This window comes from Euwallacea similis, chromosome 26, assembly GCF_039881205.1.
Source record: "Euwallacea similis isolate ESF13 chromosome 26, ESF131.1, whole genome shotgun sequence".
NCBI classification, from domain to species: Eukaryota; Metazoa; Arthropoda; class Insecta; order Coleoptera; family Curculionidae; genus Euwallacea; species Euwallacea similis.
In genome coordinates this window covers 1587501-1606991 of record NC_089634.1, presented here as the reverse complement: position 1 = coordinate 1606991, position 19491 = coordinate 1587501, and the positions used below count along the sequence as shown (strand labels likewise).

The window sequence follows — 19491 nt, the reverse complement described above, 5'->3', positions numbered from 1 at the left end:
TGTGATGGAAGATGACGCCTCTTGGCAGTGGCATGTGAAATATTAACGACAAGATTTGTTTGAGCTTAAAGCATGCGGGAATGACAGTGAAAAGAGAAAAGAAAAATAATAATAAGAGAACCGAGATGGAAAAAGGCTGAAATTATTCTAATATGTTTGGGAGTCGATCATGTGCAAGTGGATCGAACACATTTTTTTGTTTTTGTCTATTATAGACCATGCATAATTCTATGAAGAAATTCTACTGCGATCGTAGGAGTTGCCCTTACGTAAGTTCCTGCAAAAAGGCCTTTTTTGCTGCGCTATGAATGTTACGATAGATCAATTACCAGGCAACCTTCGCTTTGGCTCGTGCCACGTGCTTGCCGTTTTCATGCGCATTCAACATTCAATTCCTCGTTGCATTGAGGATAAGAAATGCATGCCATGCGCAACGCATCTACTGAATGCACCAAGTCAAACTGGAGGCAGTTTAGGCTTTAAGGTTTGACGTTGACATTGACAGAAATGATTCTGTAACCAGCCAGCACCGATTGTTGACTTACGTTGATGGTAGCAGCTTTATATCTCATTTCCCAGATGTAGTTGCAGAAATCCTACCTGTGGCGTATGTTGAAAGTATTCTGGAGTTTGATAGCTGTTGATGTTGTTCCGTTGGAAATTGGATGTTTGTCATGGAAATGTGATTCAGGAAATATACCCTTTGAGCTCCAGGTTTTCAATTTGAGCTAAATTAAATTCGTCGAAGCATATAGTTTTTGCCTAATATCTAGATCCAATCGGAGTGGAACAATTCTCAGCGATAGCGTTGGCATTGCCGTTAATGAAACTTCGGTGCCCGGTCGGTTTGCCAGGATTTTTCCCGCTTCCATAATAGACGGGTCCGATGGAGCGAGAAGCCCCACGTTCCAAAACAATCGTTTTGTTGTTGGTTAATTAAATTCTGCATTGAGGGCAAGCTTTGACGGGTCGCTCGTCGTCTTCATATACGGACTGTTTACAGTAATAAATTCTGAAGAACGGTCTATGCGGAGGTCGTTGTGCCACATATGAAAGGAAGCTAAACAGTTACGTTGGCTGAATCTGGTTTCTTGACGATTTTACGACAATTATCACGACTGATCGATAAAATCACGTAACTGTTGCCCCAGTGAACTTGAGTGCGAGTACGTTGACCGGATCCGCGAGTTGTTGAGAGACCGGTCCCGATGATGGTTCCAGTTATTTTTTTATCCGCCTGGCTGACCCAAAAAGCCTTCCGAATTCCGAATTCTTAGTGAAGATTTAAATTCGAGGTGATGCAACCACCGCGACTCGGCATGCTGAGCACTGAAGTTCTTCGTTTCGCTTCATGCGCTTCGACCAAGTTCACTGACAGGCCAAGTTCAAGCCCGAATCTGGTCGACGACCCGCTATTGTTTCTACCACGTGAAAACTGCTCGTGTTTCTTAATAAGCTTGAAATTTAAATTAGTTTGAATTGTGCAAGTTTTATTTTAGTTTCGAATTTCACGCCTTTATCAGAGTACGGAAAACTAGCGTGAAAGCCTCATTTGTAGGAGCACCACATTTTGTCACGCCCATACTCACTAATAGCCCACATGATTACTTTTGGCACGTTCCTGCACGTAAAATTGAATTCACAGTAAAAATCTATTAGAGCAACGAGGTCATTTCTTCAGCTCCTCCGTGGTTACACGATGTTCTAGTAACGGTACACTTTGTTAGCGGCCAGCGCGTTATTTATTTTTCAAATAAGGAGCATAAGAAGTCGTTGACATGGCCATTCTGCACAAGGCTTTCTAAATTACAAAATAATGAATGCGCGGTTCAAATGTTTCAAGCGTAATTAATTAAATCCAGCGCATGTATCGTGATCATTTTTAATGGTCATTAATTCGGTTTTAACCCAAGAGCCGAGTACGCGGCTACCGTGACCTCCAAGTTGATCTATCGATCCCTGCAGCCCTAAATAAGGTTTACCTCGAGGATAATTAAGCCTAAAAGCTCCCTTTCCATGCGGTCAAGCCGAAAAGAAATCGCGGCCAGTCGCTATGCTAGTTAACGCTGTTAAGTTGATAGGCGGACGAGCCCCACCCATCTTCTTTCTTGCCCTATTTTTGACAAACTGGGCGTGTGCTGTTGGTGATGGAACGATTAGGGTCAATTAATTCTCGCTTCTCTTCCGTTAAGTAAATTTCTAAATAAATACCTCCAGCTTTTACTAACGGTGCGCTGTCTCAAAACTGCTTAGAGGACATCGTCAATTAGTTTTCTCAATTACCTTTTTTTTTAGATAAAGCACTGGGGCCACCCGTGTACGTTCGGTAAATGAGATGTAATTAGATTTTGCTGGAGGCTTTCTGATGGCGCGGTCATTGTCAGACACGATGAATGGATCCATTCTTATCTATAGAGGAAGCGCACGTTCTGACCGCGGCTTCAAAGACTCGTTCGCGAGGAATTTTATTTTAACTACAAAGCAGGGACTAATGTCCTTTCTATTGAAACTCAAACCAAGAAATGCTGTAGCCAGGTAACTAGTGTGTGAGACCTTTACGCGTGTTGCATATAATCAGCGGCGGTCTTGACTGGAACTGATATTACTACCATCTCAAATTTCTCCCTTTCATGTGGCGTCCATTAAGCTCTTCAAATCAAAAAACTGAACTTGCCCTATGGCTGTATTCGCGTATGTAATGCAGCAATGTCGACGGATTTAATGAGGTTTTGCGGCAGGTGTCCGCGAGCTGCGGTGCGATGAGCGTTGCACCAAAAATCGGTTATTAGTTATGTCCATTTTACATTTCCCTCGCCCGCGGCATTAAATTTACTTATTCAAACAATGACTCAATTGCTTAATCAAACATATTAGCCTCGTCGTGTGGGTAATGTGTGGCATTTCTTAGAGAATTAACCAATTGAAAACAATGCCACTGCGAAGGAAAAAACAAAAAGCCATTGTCCTTTACGGTTTGCTCGTCAAAGTGAGCGAGCAAAAGTAGCTTTTCCTAGTTGTGTTGCAACGATTAGTGTTGGTACGATACGCTCACGAGTTTTGCGCAAATCTTCAAGAATTTGTCAATTTAATTGAAAATAAGAAAGCGTTTTAAATGAAATTGAAACGTCTTCCGTCTGATGGTTGTCAATTTCGTTCACCATTAGGTCAAGAAACTCCTTGTGGAGGTCTTATTAAGTAATAGGGGAATGTTTGTCGGCAGTTTAGTTCTAATTATTTTATAGCAAAGTCAATATAATCTTAGATTTTCTTTTGAAGCCTGATTGTAAGCGGAAAATTACGTACACCCCGTTTACTGAGACTTAACCCATCGAAATTTCATGAGTTAGAAAGTTATCGAGGACGTCGAACAATGTTGGAAAGGTGTCGAAACTCGGCGTGTTGCTGGATAATGACTTGTTTGTATGCAATAGCCACGTTATAATCAAACGTTTAACGGTTGCGGCAGCGCCCCTAAGTAATACACCCTGGTTTACCTATAGAAAAGTGGCTAATTAGCGGTAGAACCTTGCGAAGCCCGTTTTGGAAAGGGAAAACCACCTAGATTAATAACAAGCCATGAACCATCATTAAGTTTTTCTAGTGCTAACACACATTCATGAGCATGGCTGCAGGAAATAAAAGTACAACTAGTGCAAGCCACCTCGGCCTGTGAAATCGGTCGATGGTTAGACAAATATCTGTATAACCCAGATTAGGAGACCTGAACGTGCTTTGCGTTATTGCAAAGGTAAAGTAACACTAACATACATTTCTATCTCGCGGGAAACTTGGTGTCTGTTTTGCAAGTCGCGACGTTGATCAACCGGAAAATTGTTGCGTTTAGTTTAAATACAAGACCTGCATTTTTTGCAACAATTTGGACGTTTGGGTTGATATTATGAACTGATAGTACGAAATCTTGGCCTTCTACAGGGTTAATTTTATAGTTTTTGAACTCTGCTAAACCAAATCTCTGAAATTCTATATTACTGATTAAGTATGTCTGATGCGAAGTGCTAAAGTAATAGAAAGCATTTTGTAAAATACGTTGTCAGATACTTTTGTTTGCAATATTAAAACGTTTCCTCTTTCCCTTTATTACAGCAGCTCTTCCGATCTCAACAAACTCAAGCGGCAACACCCGGAGCCGCAGCACAATTGCAACTTTTACAGCAACAACAACAGCAACAATACCTTGCAGCTGCGCAGCAACAACAAGCTGCGGCCGCTGCGTTTACGCAGCAGGGGCCCTACGTATTGAATGCGCAACAAGTGAGTTTATAGTTAAATGGCTTTGAATGCCATTGTCCGAGTTGTTGTCACCTGATTTAAGCTTTTTTCTGGCTTAGATAAGTTTCTCAGTAAGCACTCAAAAGAGCCTCAAATTTGCCTCTTCCTCAAAATTTAATTGTTTAGTGAACATTATCAGCATCTTAGATTATTGATCTTGTTGTTACCTAAAAAAATCTTAATAGCTAATCGTTTTAGGCTGAACCCTATTTGATAACCGCCGGAGTTCCTGCACAGTATTACGGAGTGGGACCTTGGGTGTATCCAGCTCCTCCAGCGAATTTAGCCGCTCTTCAGCAGGGTGCGAGTAATGGAGCTAGAAGACCTTTGACACCCAACGGAACTAATGAGGCGCAACAGCAAGTTCAGGTAAGACTAAGGGTTGTTTTTGTGAATTATTAAATAGTCATTTCATTGTATAATATAAATTATACATATATTTTGTGTCGTGCACTCGGCAGGGTTTTAATATTTTAATGCTAACGTATTTTAAATTTTGAACTAGACAATAGCAATAACAGTAATTTTAGTTTGGTGGCGTTTGATTAATGGAGGGGGAGGTTAATTGTGACGACGCTTTTATCATGTTATTATTTCGAGGCGGATGAATATTTGCACCCTTAAAAGCATCGTTATTAATATCGCGCCAATAAAAATTGATGCGGACGGGGAACACCGATGAAATGACCGCCTGAAATGTTCGTGTTTGTGTCACGTAGTTTTTAACACCCTCACAACACGCGGTGTTAACCCGAATAACTTCAATTACAGCGCATATCTATGGCTGAATTTTATTGAATCTTCCGAACATACTGGAATTGATTGAGTTATTGATCTACTTCATATTCATTTTTTTAATGTAAATAGTGAAATATTTGTAAAATAAATATCAAATGTATTGAACATTAATTTCGATAAATATCAAATTGCGTTCAAATGTGCTACAACAACAAATATAGATAAATATTGTGTTCGCCATATTTTCAAGAACCCTTCTGTCTGACCTAAAACATTTTTTGTAAACTCAGCGTTAGTATAAAACAAAATAATACACAGTACACATCCATTAGACGTTATTACAACGTCCGTTAACGTTTTCCAGTAAACACTTGTGCTCTTTTATATCAACCGCCACTGTTGTATCATTTTCTATCTATAACAAAAATATTAATATTATTGAATGAACATAGTTACAGTTATAATACAAACACAAAGATGCAAAAACCGCCGTTGTACATTAGTTTGTACATAACAATTTTGTATTACAGCCGGGAGTGCCCGCGGGTGGTTACATCGTCCCGGCCTACTACGAACAAGGGGGGGCACCCATCTTGGTGGCCCAAGGGGCAGCTGCGGCTGCCCTTCGCAATGGCCACGCGCCCCCTATGCGCCTGGTCAGTCCTGCTGCCCCTGTTTTAGTGCCACCTCCGGGCGGTGCTCCCGGCCGGGCGGCACAAGGGGCGGCCGCCAGTTTATATGGGGCGGCAGCAGGTGCCCAAGGGCTTTATGGGGCGGCCGCAGCTGGTGTTAGTACTTCCGTCAATGGGACCACTCTTGGAGGTAATTTGTTTAATATATTATTTGTTAGTTATATTATTGGGGAAGGGTTATTTAAAATGTGTATATGTATAAATAAATGGTGATGTGAATAAATTTTTAATGTTTGGTTGCTGCTATGAAATATCCATTGAGTTTTCGCACACAATAATTTGTCTTTTTACTACTACTTTTTATTTCTACCATTATCGCTTTGACTGAAACATAGAATTTATCTACAACCCCAATCTATTTAAAGTCGAAATAATTCCGTAGTCGTATTTCCCGCTAATTTTAGTTCGGTTTGTTTAACAAGTTGTCGATTACCGTGCGTCCCACCCACACTCTTTTCCGATAAAATTCCTCGACTCGACATTTCGAAATAATAAGCCATTGAAAAGCCCACTTCACACCGCTCTTAATTATGTTGTAACCCTTGGGAATCGCCTCAAATATGTAAATAATCTTCTATATTCAATATATCTTTTACATTCAAGCATACGCCATTTAAATTGCCATTGTCTAGGTGAATTAATCAGAGAAAAGTAAATTCAATTCTGCAAAATTAATAATGTCTTTTATACAGAATTTTTATCCGAGCCATTAATTTCGGTCTTCAAATTGGTTTTTTCTGTGGATAAACCATTAAGGCTCCGCTCGCTCAGTAATAACCAACCATTGTCCCCTAAATTAAATTTAAAAACGAGGAAATTTCCTGACGAAGTTCATTCTCAGTTCAAAATTTTGTACATAACAGATGTAAATAGACATAACTATCTTCACGTATTTGGTTTATCGTTAATTCAATTATGAAACCTAATGATCAATTTCTCCGAGTTTTTGGAATTAATTTGCATCCAAAGTAGGTCGTTCCACTGAAACCTATGTTTGTCACGATGGAAATGAAACATTCGCAACATTAACCGCTGATGTAGAAACCCAAGTATGTTAATATATACGTAATGAGTTTATCGAGCGATTACAAACAATCGATTCCCATATGTTTGTCTCGAATTTGTCGTGAAAAATTCCCTATAACATGTTGTAATAAGACCCAAGCTAAACAAATTTCCTAATCAAAGTTAATGCAGCCGAGGGTATTTCTCATTGTCAGATGTTTGTTTTACTTCTTTATGCAAATCGAGTTGGGGCTTCCGGTTTTTGTTTGTTTATTATAAGTTCTTCCTCGAGTCGGCGTGGGAATGTTGATTCTCCTATCTCGGAAGGTGTTTGCATATTATGTAAAAAAGTACACAAAACTAACTAAAACAAGCCTTTACAAACACTCACCCAATTTCTTTTCGAGGCAACTTTGACATTCGCGTCAATTTTGCCCTCACCCATCATTTCACCGCTAACCAAAACTAACCGTTGCAATAACAGGCGTGGCACAGGGCGTGGCCGGTTCAGCCCTGTTCCCCGCGCTTCCCCCATCAGCCGCCCCGTTCGGCGGTTCATCGCAGTTAGGAGCGATCGGCTCGACTGCGCAGCAGCAGCAGCAACAGGCCACGTCACAGCTTCATTCAGGTAACCTCACACTCATGCTATTGCTTCACCTGTATTGTAAGTGATTATTTTCTTCACTGTATATAATAGCTAAATGAAGGTATAGGCGAACTGTCTTATCTGGTGGGTGCACGGTGTGCGCTAATCATTATAATGCCAATAGCAACCAATCATACATGCACCAAGCTGAAAAACACGAACCCTGTCATTAAATATGGAATTAATCTTCGACTGTGGTCATATCTCGTCAATGTTTGGAGATGGTGCTTGAAAAAAAATTTAATGTGAAAGTCAGTCATAAAACGTTGAAAATTCGAAGCAAACATCAGTAGCGATCATAAACTGGTTTCAAGAATGTGCAACTTAATCATTAAAATAATTATGTTTATCCTGGATGGCTGCAGTACTAAAGATTTGGCTCAAAATTTAAATTTGTAACTTTCGGCGTTTATAAGAATAGTAGATGTTCTCCGAATTGAAATTTCTCGGGTTTGTTTTTTCAGCTTTTTTCCCTTCCTCATATTTTCGTTAGGTCGCCGTACAATCGCGGCGTCCGTTTAAAAAAAGAACGGCCATTTCGAAAGCGCACCAGACGGCATTTGAATGAAATATCGCATTACTCCCCCGGGGACGGAGACATTTTGCCTGACATAAAGGCCGGGGAAACTTTGTAGCTCAATATCGACTCGGATGGATAAAACCCCCCGATTATATAAAGCGTTTTAAGCTTTGTATGTACATCAGAAAAATTTTACACCCTAACATTTAATAGTCCAAACAAAATGCAGCCAATTCTACAATTTTCATTGGTGAACAGCCTTCTAATCGGACATATTTTTAAGAACGTGCTTAATTCGTTTCTTACGAGCCTAAAAGTTGATTTTGTGACATTGTACGGCATTCAGGACAAGGTTTATTTCCCTTGTAAATCTTTTTATAGTCAGTTTTAACGCTAGGTTTTAATAGTTTCGTTTCAGTCTGACGAATTTCGCATAGCTCTACAATTTCACAACTTTTATAACATTTTAAATCAATTTAAAAAATGTTGCAGGCCTGGGCTTAAATACGACTACCACGGGACGACGGGATTCTTTCGACCGAAATACCTCAGCCTTTTCACCATCTTTGGACTACCGTCAAAAATGGAATACCCCGTACAACATTGGGAGTAGTCCGAGTCCGTTGACAGGAGGCAATTTAACACCTCCACCTGCAGCCCCGTTGCAATTGGGCGGATTGGTTAATTCGAGGGTTCTTTCGGCGGCGCCTGGCGCTGAGGCCAAATACCGCAACTCTATGGCGGCAGGATTAAATGCCACCACCATGTTTGGCTCCACAAATTCCTTATTTACTAAGATTAATTCTTCGTTAACTGCAGTACCTAGTGCTTTGGATAAGACTCCCCAGGGTCGATCTAGGTATGATTTATGATGTCATAGATATCTCTATTATCTCTAAGAGGTGGTTTACTCTTTGGTTTTAATAGATCGTTGAGTAGGTTTAGGATATTAAAAAAAAATAGCTTATTATTTTGAATCTACCAATGTTTCGGTGAAAAAGTTGTAAGGGTGAAAGATCTTTTAGAGACATTATTAAAGAATATTTCTATTGCTAATCTAATATTATACCTAGCACGTGTGAAAGTGTCTTTACCGCACTTGATTTCTAGCTGAATGACGCGAAGCAAAACTGCAATCAATGTGCGGTAAAGTAACAGTTTCCATACTTAGGTAAATAACTTTTGATATCAATGATTTTTGATAAATCTGTTTTGCCAATAGGTTACTAGAAGACTTCCGGAACAACCGGTATCCTAATTTACAGCTTAGAGATCTCGCAAATCACATAGTGGAATTTTCACAAGATCAGCATGGATCTCGATTCATTCAACAAAAGCTTGAACGAGCGACTGCTGCCGAAAAGCAGATGGTGTTCAATGAAATATTATCCGCTGCTTATAATTTGATGACCGACGTATTCGGAAACTATGTGATTCAAAAGTTTTTCGAATTCGGAACTAGCGAACAAAAGACGACTTTGGCGCAAAAAGTCAGGTGAGATCATAGCACATATGTCTTGAAAATTAAAAATAATAAAGAACGAACAGGAAACACACATTTCTGTATTTGATTTAGTTCATTTTTGAGCATAAATTGCGCTGCTCATACTTGGCAGAGTTCAGTCAATCTTGTAGAGGCAATTGTTTTCACCATTACATCAAGACAATGTCTGATTAGAGTCTTCTGATTCTTATTTAAAAATAACTTTATTTTAGGGGTCACGTGTTGCCGCTCGCTTTGCAAATGTATGGGTGTAGAGTAATACAAAAGGCCTTGGAATCCATCCCTCCCGAACAACAGCAAGAAATTGTCAGGGAATTAGATGGGCATGTCTTAAAGTGCGTGAAAGATCAGAATGGCAATCATGTGGTGCAGAAGTGTATCGAGTGCGTAGATCCGAGCGCTTTACAGGTAATGTTTATGATCTAATGATTAGGAGTTCTCGTTTCAACTAACGAAGACATTCCAGTTCATCATTTCCTCATTCTCCAACCAAGTCTACAACCTGTCCACACACCCATACGGTTGTCGAGTAATCCAACGTATCTTGGAACATTGCACACCTGATCAAACCTCTCCGATTTTGGCCGAGTTACATCAGCATACCGATCAGCTAATACAGGACCAGTTCGGAAACTACGTCATACAGCACGTTTTAGGTCAGTACGATGTGATTTATTTCCATAGAGATTTGACTATTTGGTATTTTGTTTGAAATAGAACATGGCAAGCCGGAAGATAAGTCTCAGTTAATAACCAGCGTGCGAGGTAAAGTGTTGGTGTTGAGCCAGCACAAATTTGCCAGCAATGTGGTTGAGAAATGCGTCACTCATGCCACTCGTGCCGAGAGAGCTTTGTTGATTGAGGAAGTTTGTGGATTTAACGATAAGTAAGTATTTCAGTACTAGTTGCAGATAGTAGTTTATTTCTGAATATTGTCCTTTTTAGTATAATTTGATCAGTTACCTTGTATTTTAGTGTGTTTTTCTCTTTTTTATTCAAAGAAATGCATATTCTTTTTTCTCCTACCTTTAGCGCATTACACGTAATGATGAAAGACCAGTACGCTAACTACGTCGTCCAGAAAATGATCGACGTGAGCGAGCCGACGCAGCGCAAAGTGCTGATGCACAAAATCAGACCGCATTTGAATTCGTTGCGTAAGTACACCTACGGCAAGCACATCATCGCGAAGCTGGAAAAGTACTTCATGAAGGCTCCCGGCACCATCGGATCCATTGGCGGCGAGTTGGGACCCATCGGCCCGCCGACCAACGGCGTTTTGTAAAACGCCCATTTCCAGTATTCTTTATGTTTTTAACGTTTTTTTTTTTTTTTTTTGGGATTGTTCCGGATGTCCTCTTCACCCTTTCGGTTTGTTATGGTGTCGTGGTAATCCGGAACAAACGTTGTCCGTTCATCTTGAAGAGTGATGATTTTTTTTTTACATTAATCGTAGTTTAAGGTTTAACTGTTTATTTTCAGCTGCGTCCGAATTTGATTTTTTTTACCTGTTTGTGGCGCGGCCGTCGTTATTTTACGTTGTATTATATATAACTGGAACTAATTATTTATGAGTTGGCGTGCGCGCCCAAGTTTTAGGTTCGAATAGGTTTCTGCTAGGAATCCACTAATTAGGTTTACGTTCTTTCGACTGCTTTTAGACGTTTTTAGGTCGTTTCGTAGATGACGTTTTATTTTGTTTCCTAGCCGAGCTCCCCGGTATAATTATTATGTGTTTTGTAGTCGATGATTGAAGGTGTACAGGGCAGAGATGCATGTATTATTGGCTAAGTAAGTCGCAAACATTTAATTAATTTTGGTTCATTTACAAACTGTGCTTTAGAAAGACTTTTTTTGCAGCGAAGAAATTTTTTTTGTGGGCAGATTTTTCCTTTTTTTTTCAAATATTTGGAGGGGTTTGGGAAGATAAGGATTAATATTTCGTAATTATGTTGCAGTTTAGAAGTGAATATTATTCAAAACTTCAAGCCTTCTATTTATCGAATATGGTTTCTTATCATTTCTTTCTCTCCAGGCTATTTGCGAGACATTAAAACAGTTTTTTTGCACTGTTTGTTCTTTCTCAAACGGAACACGACACTACTTATTTGAAATTAGGTATGGACATAAATCGACTTGAACTTGGATTATTATAAAGTATACAAAAGCATTATTATTTTCAAATTTAACGGACTATAATCTTATCAAAGATCTTGATTATGATCTGAAGCTGAACTATTCCCTTCACAGTGATGGCGGAGGTTTTATACTATTAATGTATTATAAAACTCCCGCCCGCCATCACTGTAAATAACAATACTAGAGTTTCAGATAATTTAAGGTAATAAAACATTAATTCATCATTCAGTGCATGCATTTCTTTACGTTGAAACGTTGTCAGCCTGTGCACCAACGATCCTTTAGGACTTCAGGGATTTAACAACATTTTTAAGCTTCGAAAACGACAGGTCAAGTACTTTTTAACCCCTGCCAAGAAATTGTCCGCGCATACTAGACGGATCATGGCAAACATTGCGGTTTTCTAATTCGAAATCTCACACGTGCTAAAATTTCAAATTCTCTAGTTGGTTGGACAGGACTATTATTAAGCGTTGTATATGTATAGCGGACTACTGTCGTTGTCAGAACACACGATTCTTTATAAAGTGCCCTCTCCCCCTCGTATTTACGTGCACCCGTTTCAAAGCGTCAAATGTATTGTGATATCAGACCTCAGGAAGTTAACATTTTCAATCTTGATCGGCTCGAAAAAATTCACTTTTACACGTTTTTAAATTAAATTTTATGCGATTGTGAAGTGGTTAGTGATGTATCACTTCACAGTCACAATAATAGCCCTTCCTAACTCTCAAACCGTTTCAAAATGCGTAAATACCGAATAAATCTCTTAATGTCATTTCCGGAGCACGTAAAGTGTTTTTTGCATTTACTGAGTAGATGTAGCGTGTTTTTAATCGTTAAAATATGGCGATGTAGGAGCCGCCTTTAAATCAGTTAAAGTATAATTATTTGAAATATTTTCCGGGCATATAAACGTTGTACAGAACTGGATCGACTGACACCGGACACAGGTCACTTCGTCCGTTGTCTCATCGCTTTTGGTAACATCCACTGTAGCTGTGGACGAAACGTCAAGAAATAGTTCCATTGAAACATAGCTTATATTCCCGAAAAATGTCTCCAGTCGTTCGAATGGGTTCAAAGGCGACTTAAACTCGTGAACTAAACGTTGGTCGGGATGCGTTGTCGGTCGGATAATAATAAATAAAAAGGCGAGGAGTTCTGTTTAATTTTCTAGGAATACTTCACGCGAAGATTTTAGTCGGATATATAAGTATATAGAAAAGATTTTATTATAATTAAATTTAAAGAATAAAAGTGGCGCGATATCTGGTTGATTCGGTTTCGAGCGGACGACCGTTCCGAACTGTAAAGTTGTAGATTTTTGTAAAATGTAAAATAGTTGTACAAAACGCGGTAGTTTATGTGCCAAGCGACGTTTGGTGTTTCCACAAGTGCGAGATTTTGCAGGCAAAAACAAATCAAAATGGAAAATGTCGGAGGGCGGTGCTCGGAACCGATCGGACGAGGTCGCATATTAAACAAGGCTGAAATTTTATATAATTAGAAAGTATTATACATAATTTTATTTGTAAAATAGCCCCTCTGTAAATTATGGTTCAATTTTGTTCGTTTCGTTGCGCGGCGTCATGTAAAAAATGCCCACATTTTATTTTCGCGGGCCGCCCGATTTGTAAAGATTTTATGTAGGCAACCAAATCTTGCTGAAATTTTCTTTCCGACTGTGAAGAAGAAATTAATCGTTGTAACATATAAAAAGAAACTTGGACGATGTAAATATTAATTTAACGGAAGAAAAAACGATCTGCAATGTGTAAAATAAACACAAGTGATAAATCAAACTAACCCCCTGTATAATTTGTACAATTTTGTCATTTTTCTTTGTAAATAAACGACGGTGAAGTATTGTTTGGAATATTAAAAGAATTCGCGGACGCGACGCATCGAACTTATGAAAGAAACGTGTTATTTATAACCTTAACGTTATTTTAAATGTAAAACCACTGAGAGTTTCGTGTAACCCCCCGTAGATATGATGAATTTACTAAGCTATTGTCGTAGAAAAATTTTAAATAAATCAATGTACTACCACTTGTAGAATTTGATGGCACGATTATTGATGCAATTTATACAAAAATATTGTGTAAAGTGTTTACTTGTAATAATTGTACAGTTATCAATTTTTTTCCACATTTTCCCTTTCTGGAAATATTTGTGTATCACGGTCGGGCTTCGGCCCATTTTCCACCCAATTTATCGATGTTGCATTTAAATGTCGTGTACTAATTGTACCGTGTGTGTTTTTTATCGATTTGGTTTAGTAGAAGAGTCGTCGTTGGTTCCCCGGGCCCTTATTGCCATATCGAACCAAGATGGAAAATCAAAATAACTACCATCATTCCAATATACAGTCATTTTTTTAAGGAAAAACGTCACCCTCATGCACATTTTTGTAATATACGACGCCATTATTTATTCTTTGCCGACCATCATTCATCTTCGTCGCGTGTATTTTTTACTTTTGTACAATAATTGATGTATATATTTACTTTAAGTACCATCAGTACTAATCTCCAGCTTTATATTCCAACATCTGTCCATATGGCAAAACTGGGGAACCAATCCAATTCGCCCCATTCAATTTGTTTATTTTTTAAATTAATTTTTAATGCAGAAGGGTACCTCTAAGGAGGTTTATTTAGTTGTCAGTTTAAGGTCCAGTTGTGGAATCATAGCTTAAGTCGGACTTACAAACTCCACGTTGGATTTGGCTTCGGCGACGGCTCAAAATGTCGGCGTTGGATCCGTAGCAAAGTTTGAAAATCCAATTTATATGCTCGAAGTTGGATTTGGCATTTCTTCAAGTATCAAAACGTTTTCAACTTCACTTCCGACGGCGTACATAAATGGACAATTAAATTTGGTGATATTCACCACTTAGCGTCAAAGGCAACACCATCTCCGAATTCAATGCCGAATTTGTAAATCCGCTACTATAAAATACACAGCAGGAATTTCAGTTCGATTGCTGTTGTTACGACCTTATCGAAGTGAACATTTACGAAGGTCGTGTCAAACTAAGCCACAACTCTACCTTAATGCATTTAAACCGGAGTAAGAAACCTCATAGGAAAGCAACCTTTTACTACGCTGGTGCAGCACCAAGACACTTCAACCTCCCCTTCCGCTTGTTTTTATGTTCCATTTATTAAAACAGAATAAAGTTTATCCCCTGGAAATAAAACGTTGAAATTGTACGATGCCAGCGGCGGGGGGAATATTTGAACATTTAGTTTAATGGAACAACACGTCAGACTGATGTAAAGTTATAACTAACTAAAAAATCAACCATAAAAAAGGTTATTGTAAATTGTAAATTCAGTTTTCGGTTTTAAATTAAGTCATTTCCCTGATATAGTAAACTAAAACTGTATAATACGTGTGTAAAAATATCTGTAAAATGAGCCGTTGCACTACAACAACCATCATAATTATTATTGTTAATGTAAACTGTGTGTAATTTCGTTCGGTTGTTATCGATTATATTATGCTAAGTTTCTAGAAGGGAAGTCTTCCTTCTTATTCTTGTGTTAGGGACTCGAGAAGTCCCGCTTATTCTAGGGTAGCTGGATGGGGATCACTTATTTTCACACAATATGGCTCTCTGCGAATCTACGGCTGTATGTAGCCACGTGATCGGAAGGTTTTCGAGTGAACTGAGCTAGAGTAATTTTCATTTAATTTAATTTTATCGAATTGGCCCCAGTTAGCAATTTTTTTGTTGGTTAAGATTTGTGTTATCTTTCATTTGAATCGAATATTTTCGCAAGTAATTCCAGCTGGTGAACCGGTGAATCGAGAACCTTCTGGTCACTCTTTATTTATTATCTTGCGATAATCGTATCTGTTCCAAGAGTGTAAATTTACTTTATATTGATGCATTCTAGTTTATTCTTTAGGGTATCAATCAATATGTATGATAATGTATTTCGACTTTATTATTTTTTACCACGGTAGTATATAATTAATAAACAAATAAAATGATAAAATATATTAGTTTTACGTTGTTTTATTTAAACTGACCGCTACAAGGGAGCTACTAATTAGCCGTCATGTTCACTTCAAGATTTATAATATTTACAATATTTTACATGATGCCTCTAGATGAAGTCGATATATCGTTCCTATTCAGTATTGAATAATCCTTTTTAACCAGACCGTCTAATGGTGTGACAGTAAAAATCAAATTGTAGGCGTAATTAATTAAACCTTTTATTTCTTATTATCAACGATCGTTATATATACCCGACAGGCGATAGACTAACTCTAGATTTTTTAACTACTCTTATCGCTAAGCCAGAGAAGGAAGAGAAACACTAACCTAAGCAATAATCATATTTAGGCCGGTCGTTCTTTGAGGCATTGATAACATTGCGTCATATATCTATGAATAGGAATGCGCTTTATTCGTTGTTTTGGACTGGATATTCCAACATTCAGGTTAGGGAGATCAGAAACTGAATACACTTTTGAGAATTTGATTCTCCAAAAATCGTTCGATAATGCCGTTGAGTTGTGAAAGGTGACTCTGAAACGCATAAATAATATAACAAGTTGGAAAATTTGGATTTCGAAAAACCAGTGGCGTACATGACAATTTTGTACTAAAAAAATTAAGTGAAAATTGAGTGCTCCAATTTCAAAGAGATTGGGTTCCGCAGTAGGCGTACGATACAGCATTGATATGCCATGGTCAAATCTCGAATCACACAACTTTCATTTTTTGGTCCAAAAAATACCATGGACTATACATCATGAAAATTTTTGAGCTAAAAAATCGAAATTGTGTGATTCCAGATTTGACCGCGGCATATCAATGCTACATCGTACGCCTACTGCGGAACCAAATTTCTTTGAAATCGGAACACTCAATTTTCACTTAATTTTTTTAGTGCAAAATTATCAAGTGCGCCACTGTCTTCGTGAAAACACAATTTGCCAATAAAAATTTATGAAATAAAATTTTTCGTAAAAAAATTTGTATGTGTATTTGACTTCAAAATTTGGTCTTCGTAAAACTAGTGGCGTACATTATAATTTTATGTCATGTATTTCATCATTTTATTTCCTCTGGCATAAGTTCCTCATTAAGCTATTCCAGCTGGATCATAGAAAGCTATATATTCGACAATTAAAACAACTATTTATTTTATATAATTTTATTACTAAGAGTCATAATATATCAATATTACACTGATAAACAATTAACCCTAAATTGTGTTTAAAATGTATATTATTTAATTAAATTAATCTAATTTAATATTGATAAAGTTATGTTTTCGAATTTACTGCAGATTCAAAAAAATGTACCAAATACAAAACATTTACATTAGAACACAAATGCATTAGAGTGACGTCATTTTTCTTCCCATTTGTCACGTCATCTCTAATCATGTGAGTAAAGCATTGACTAATAAACCCAGGCAGATTTCTTCTGTCGGTTAAGCCTAGTTTTGCTAGTCACGCTTAGATGGTGTTGCAACAAAAATGACAAATTTCTTTACCAAAAAAGAGGACTAACTGGCTCAGTGATATATAGAGGGCGCTATTATTATAAAATGATAAAGGCACATCGGACTCAATTCCCGAAATTTAAAATTTTCAACTGTGTCATAATTTGAGCAATTTTAGGTAGTTTCGCACGGGAATGACGTTTAGGTTAGTATCAGTTATTCTCGAACTCAAAAATTCGACTTTTAAGGTTTTAGAGCATTCACAATCCTATCGGTTTGGTGTTTGTAGAGGTCCAGCGCACAGCGCCTTCACTATTTCTTCTCAGTGTAGACTGCGAATTAGAGTGATTAGGATTGTTTATCAAGTATAAAATAGGTATGATTGTTTTTTTTGATCAGGCAGTTCGCCTGAAAAGTAGTTGATTGCAGCTTTAGTTTTGCAGTTAACGAGATAATTCCTCTAATCTCACCTTGATAACATTCCGTGATTAGAGATATTTTTAGTAACGAATGTGGTTTTCACTATTTTTGAAAATTGTCAATCTCTGGTTTACAGAGCACTATTTCCAGTAATTTTCCGTATCTTTCGAAATTTTCCAAGAAGTTTTGGAATTAAACGTTGAAAGGGGAAAGATTCCACGTGTCCATCCAGTGGGTTAAAAACCTAAACCATTGAACCAATTTCTCCCTGAACCAAGTTGCACTATTTGCTACTGGACTAAGATTTTCATCAAACCTTTTCCTTCTTATACTCTTAATGCTCAAGGATTTGTTACTTAATTTTCTATTTTCCCTAAAAATAATCTTAAATATAAATATATTCCTGAACTCAAGACGTCAAACATAGTACGTTCAGTATTTATTTTCACGATCCAGTAGTACCACTTCTAAACCCAGCCCTATCATAGATAGATGTGTCATTCCATGTATGATTACATTTTGGTTCCACGCACGTCGAGTTGCTGAACACCGACCGAATCTAAAGAAAACCGGAGTCAGTGGTAAGCATTTCTATAGGGGGGTTGTCTCATAAATTAGCAGAATCTGAGACGGTTTAATGATCCATCGCAGTCGTCCACGGCCAGGTAAATCTCCAAAAATCTATAACGGTTCCAATTGTACTGATTTTTTGCGATATTGTACTGACAGGAGCAGAGTATTGTACTAAATTCGAGGTGATGAGTCATAGGGTGGAGTCGCCTCTGGGCGTCTACTAGCGAAATATTGGAACGAATGAGGAAAAGCCGGGGTTTTTGTAACACTCAATACAAGGTATAGGGGTGTTGCCAAAGCAGTTAGGAATGACGATCGTAAACTCCCCTACAATAGAACTAATGTATTTCGAAGTATCGCGAAATTGGCAATGTAATTAGCATTGAGATTTAAGTCACCTCTTCTTTCCATTTGTGACTTTGGATGAAAACGTGTTCTGATTTAAAAATCACGTGACTTTTTTATATTAGTTTAATTTAAAAATCGCGTGATTTTTAAATCATAACGTGCTTTGATTGAATTGCAAGTCGAAAGAAAGCGCTTATGATTTCAACCCTGAAATCATATTGTTAAATTGTACTGTACGTAGTACAACTGTATCGAACATAACACAACAACCCCACGATGGAAGATCATCTGGAAAAGATGGAGGTACGCATGCGTGACGGTTCGCGCCAATGCCGGGACAGATGGCAGATGTTTGGTAACAGCCGTCAAAAGTGTACACGCCAAGTCGATTCCGATAGCAAAATCGTGCAGTGTTTTAAGGCACTCGGGGGCCCCTCCGAGGGATAAAAATCTTACCGTACCGAGCCCCGGCCCTCCGGAAAGATGGTTCCGCGACAATTTCCCTGATCGATCAATAATTCGATGGTGTTTGACGCGGATTTCCACGCGCTTGCCGTGCCTTCGGCGACGATAGCGAGGTCGGAAACCATTTTGTTCGGGCCCGGAGAACATGCAAAATTGCCGGTTAAACTGACTGAAAAAAAGGTGTTCCTTTGGTGCTGATCTCCGATCTTGATCCAGGGAAATCCATTTCGTCCGGAAAAGTGAGTTTGGCATGCATTTCCGCCGGCCAAGTAGGCGAAAAAGCTGCGCGTAATGGCGGTTGGGCTGATTGCGCCGGTTCGGCCGTTAAAAAACTACCCCCCGCCCACCTCATGAGGCCTCCTTTGCCGAGCCACCTTTGGGGCTAATAGAGCTACCCTCCTTTAACAATTAAAACTAGTTTTCAAGCGCTCATTTGCATACGAATTTGGGTTATTGACTCACCTACCTTGTGGTTACTGCATCTCCTAGGCAAGCTAACCTCCACTTGCATGACTCCCCATCTAAAGATTTCTTAAAATTTATTCAATAATTGTCATCTTCCAGTTTGGCTTATTCTGGTACTTCCAGAAGATATTTTTGGATAAGGCTTTAAATGGCAACATTGTCCACCTGGCAGCATTATTAATTAGATCATCACCATTGAAGTAGCAAGC

The 19491-nt window shown here is 38.4% G+C and overlaps 1 protein-coding gene across 9 annotated transcripts in view; it reads left to right on the top strand.

Annotated features, from left to right (window-relative positions):
- Positions 1–15554, top strand: part of pum (pumilio) — a 61391-nt gene extending 45837 nt beyond the window's left edge. For 8 of the 9 annotated variants that reach the window (XM_066402563.1, XM_066402565.1, XM_066402562.1 and 5 more), the window contains 10 exons: positions 4105–4272; positions 4489–4659; positions 5559–5850; positions 7210–7353; positions 8384–8750; positions 9114–9386; positions 9608–9803; positions 9862–10051; positions 10113–10281; positions 10428–15554. In XM_066402563.1, the coding sequence (XP_066258660.1) occupies positions 4105–4272; positions 4489–4659; positions 5559–5850; positions 7210–7353; positions 8384–8750; positions 9114–9386; positions 9608–9803; positions 9862–10051; positions 10113–10281; positions 10428–10680 (2223 nt within the window). In that variant the 3' untranslated portion in view covers positions 10681–15554. The remainder of the gene's footprint in view (positions 1–4104; positions 4273–4488; positions 4660–5558; positions 5851–7209; positions 7354–8383; positions 8751–9113; positions 9387–9607; positions 9804–9861; positions 10052–10112; positions 10282–10427) is intronic. The other variant, XM_066402566.1, reaches the window with a different exon arrangement.
- The last annotated feature ends 3937 nt before the right edge of the window (positions 15555–19491 follow it).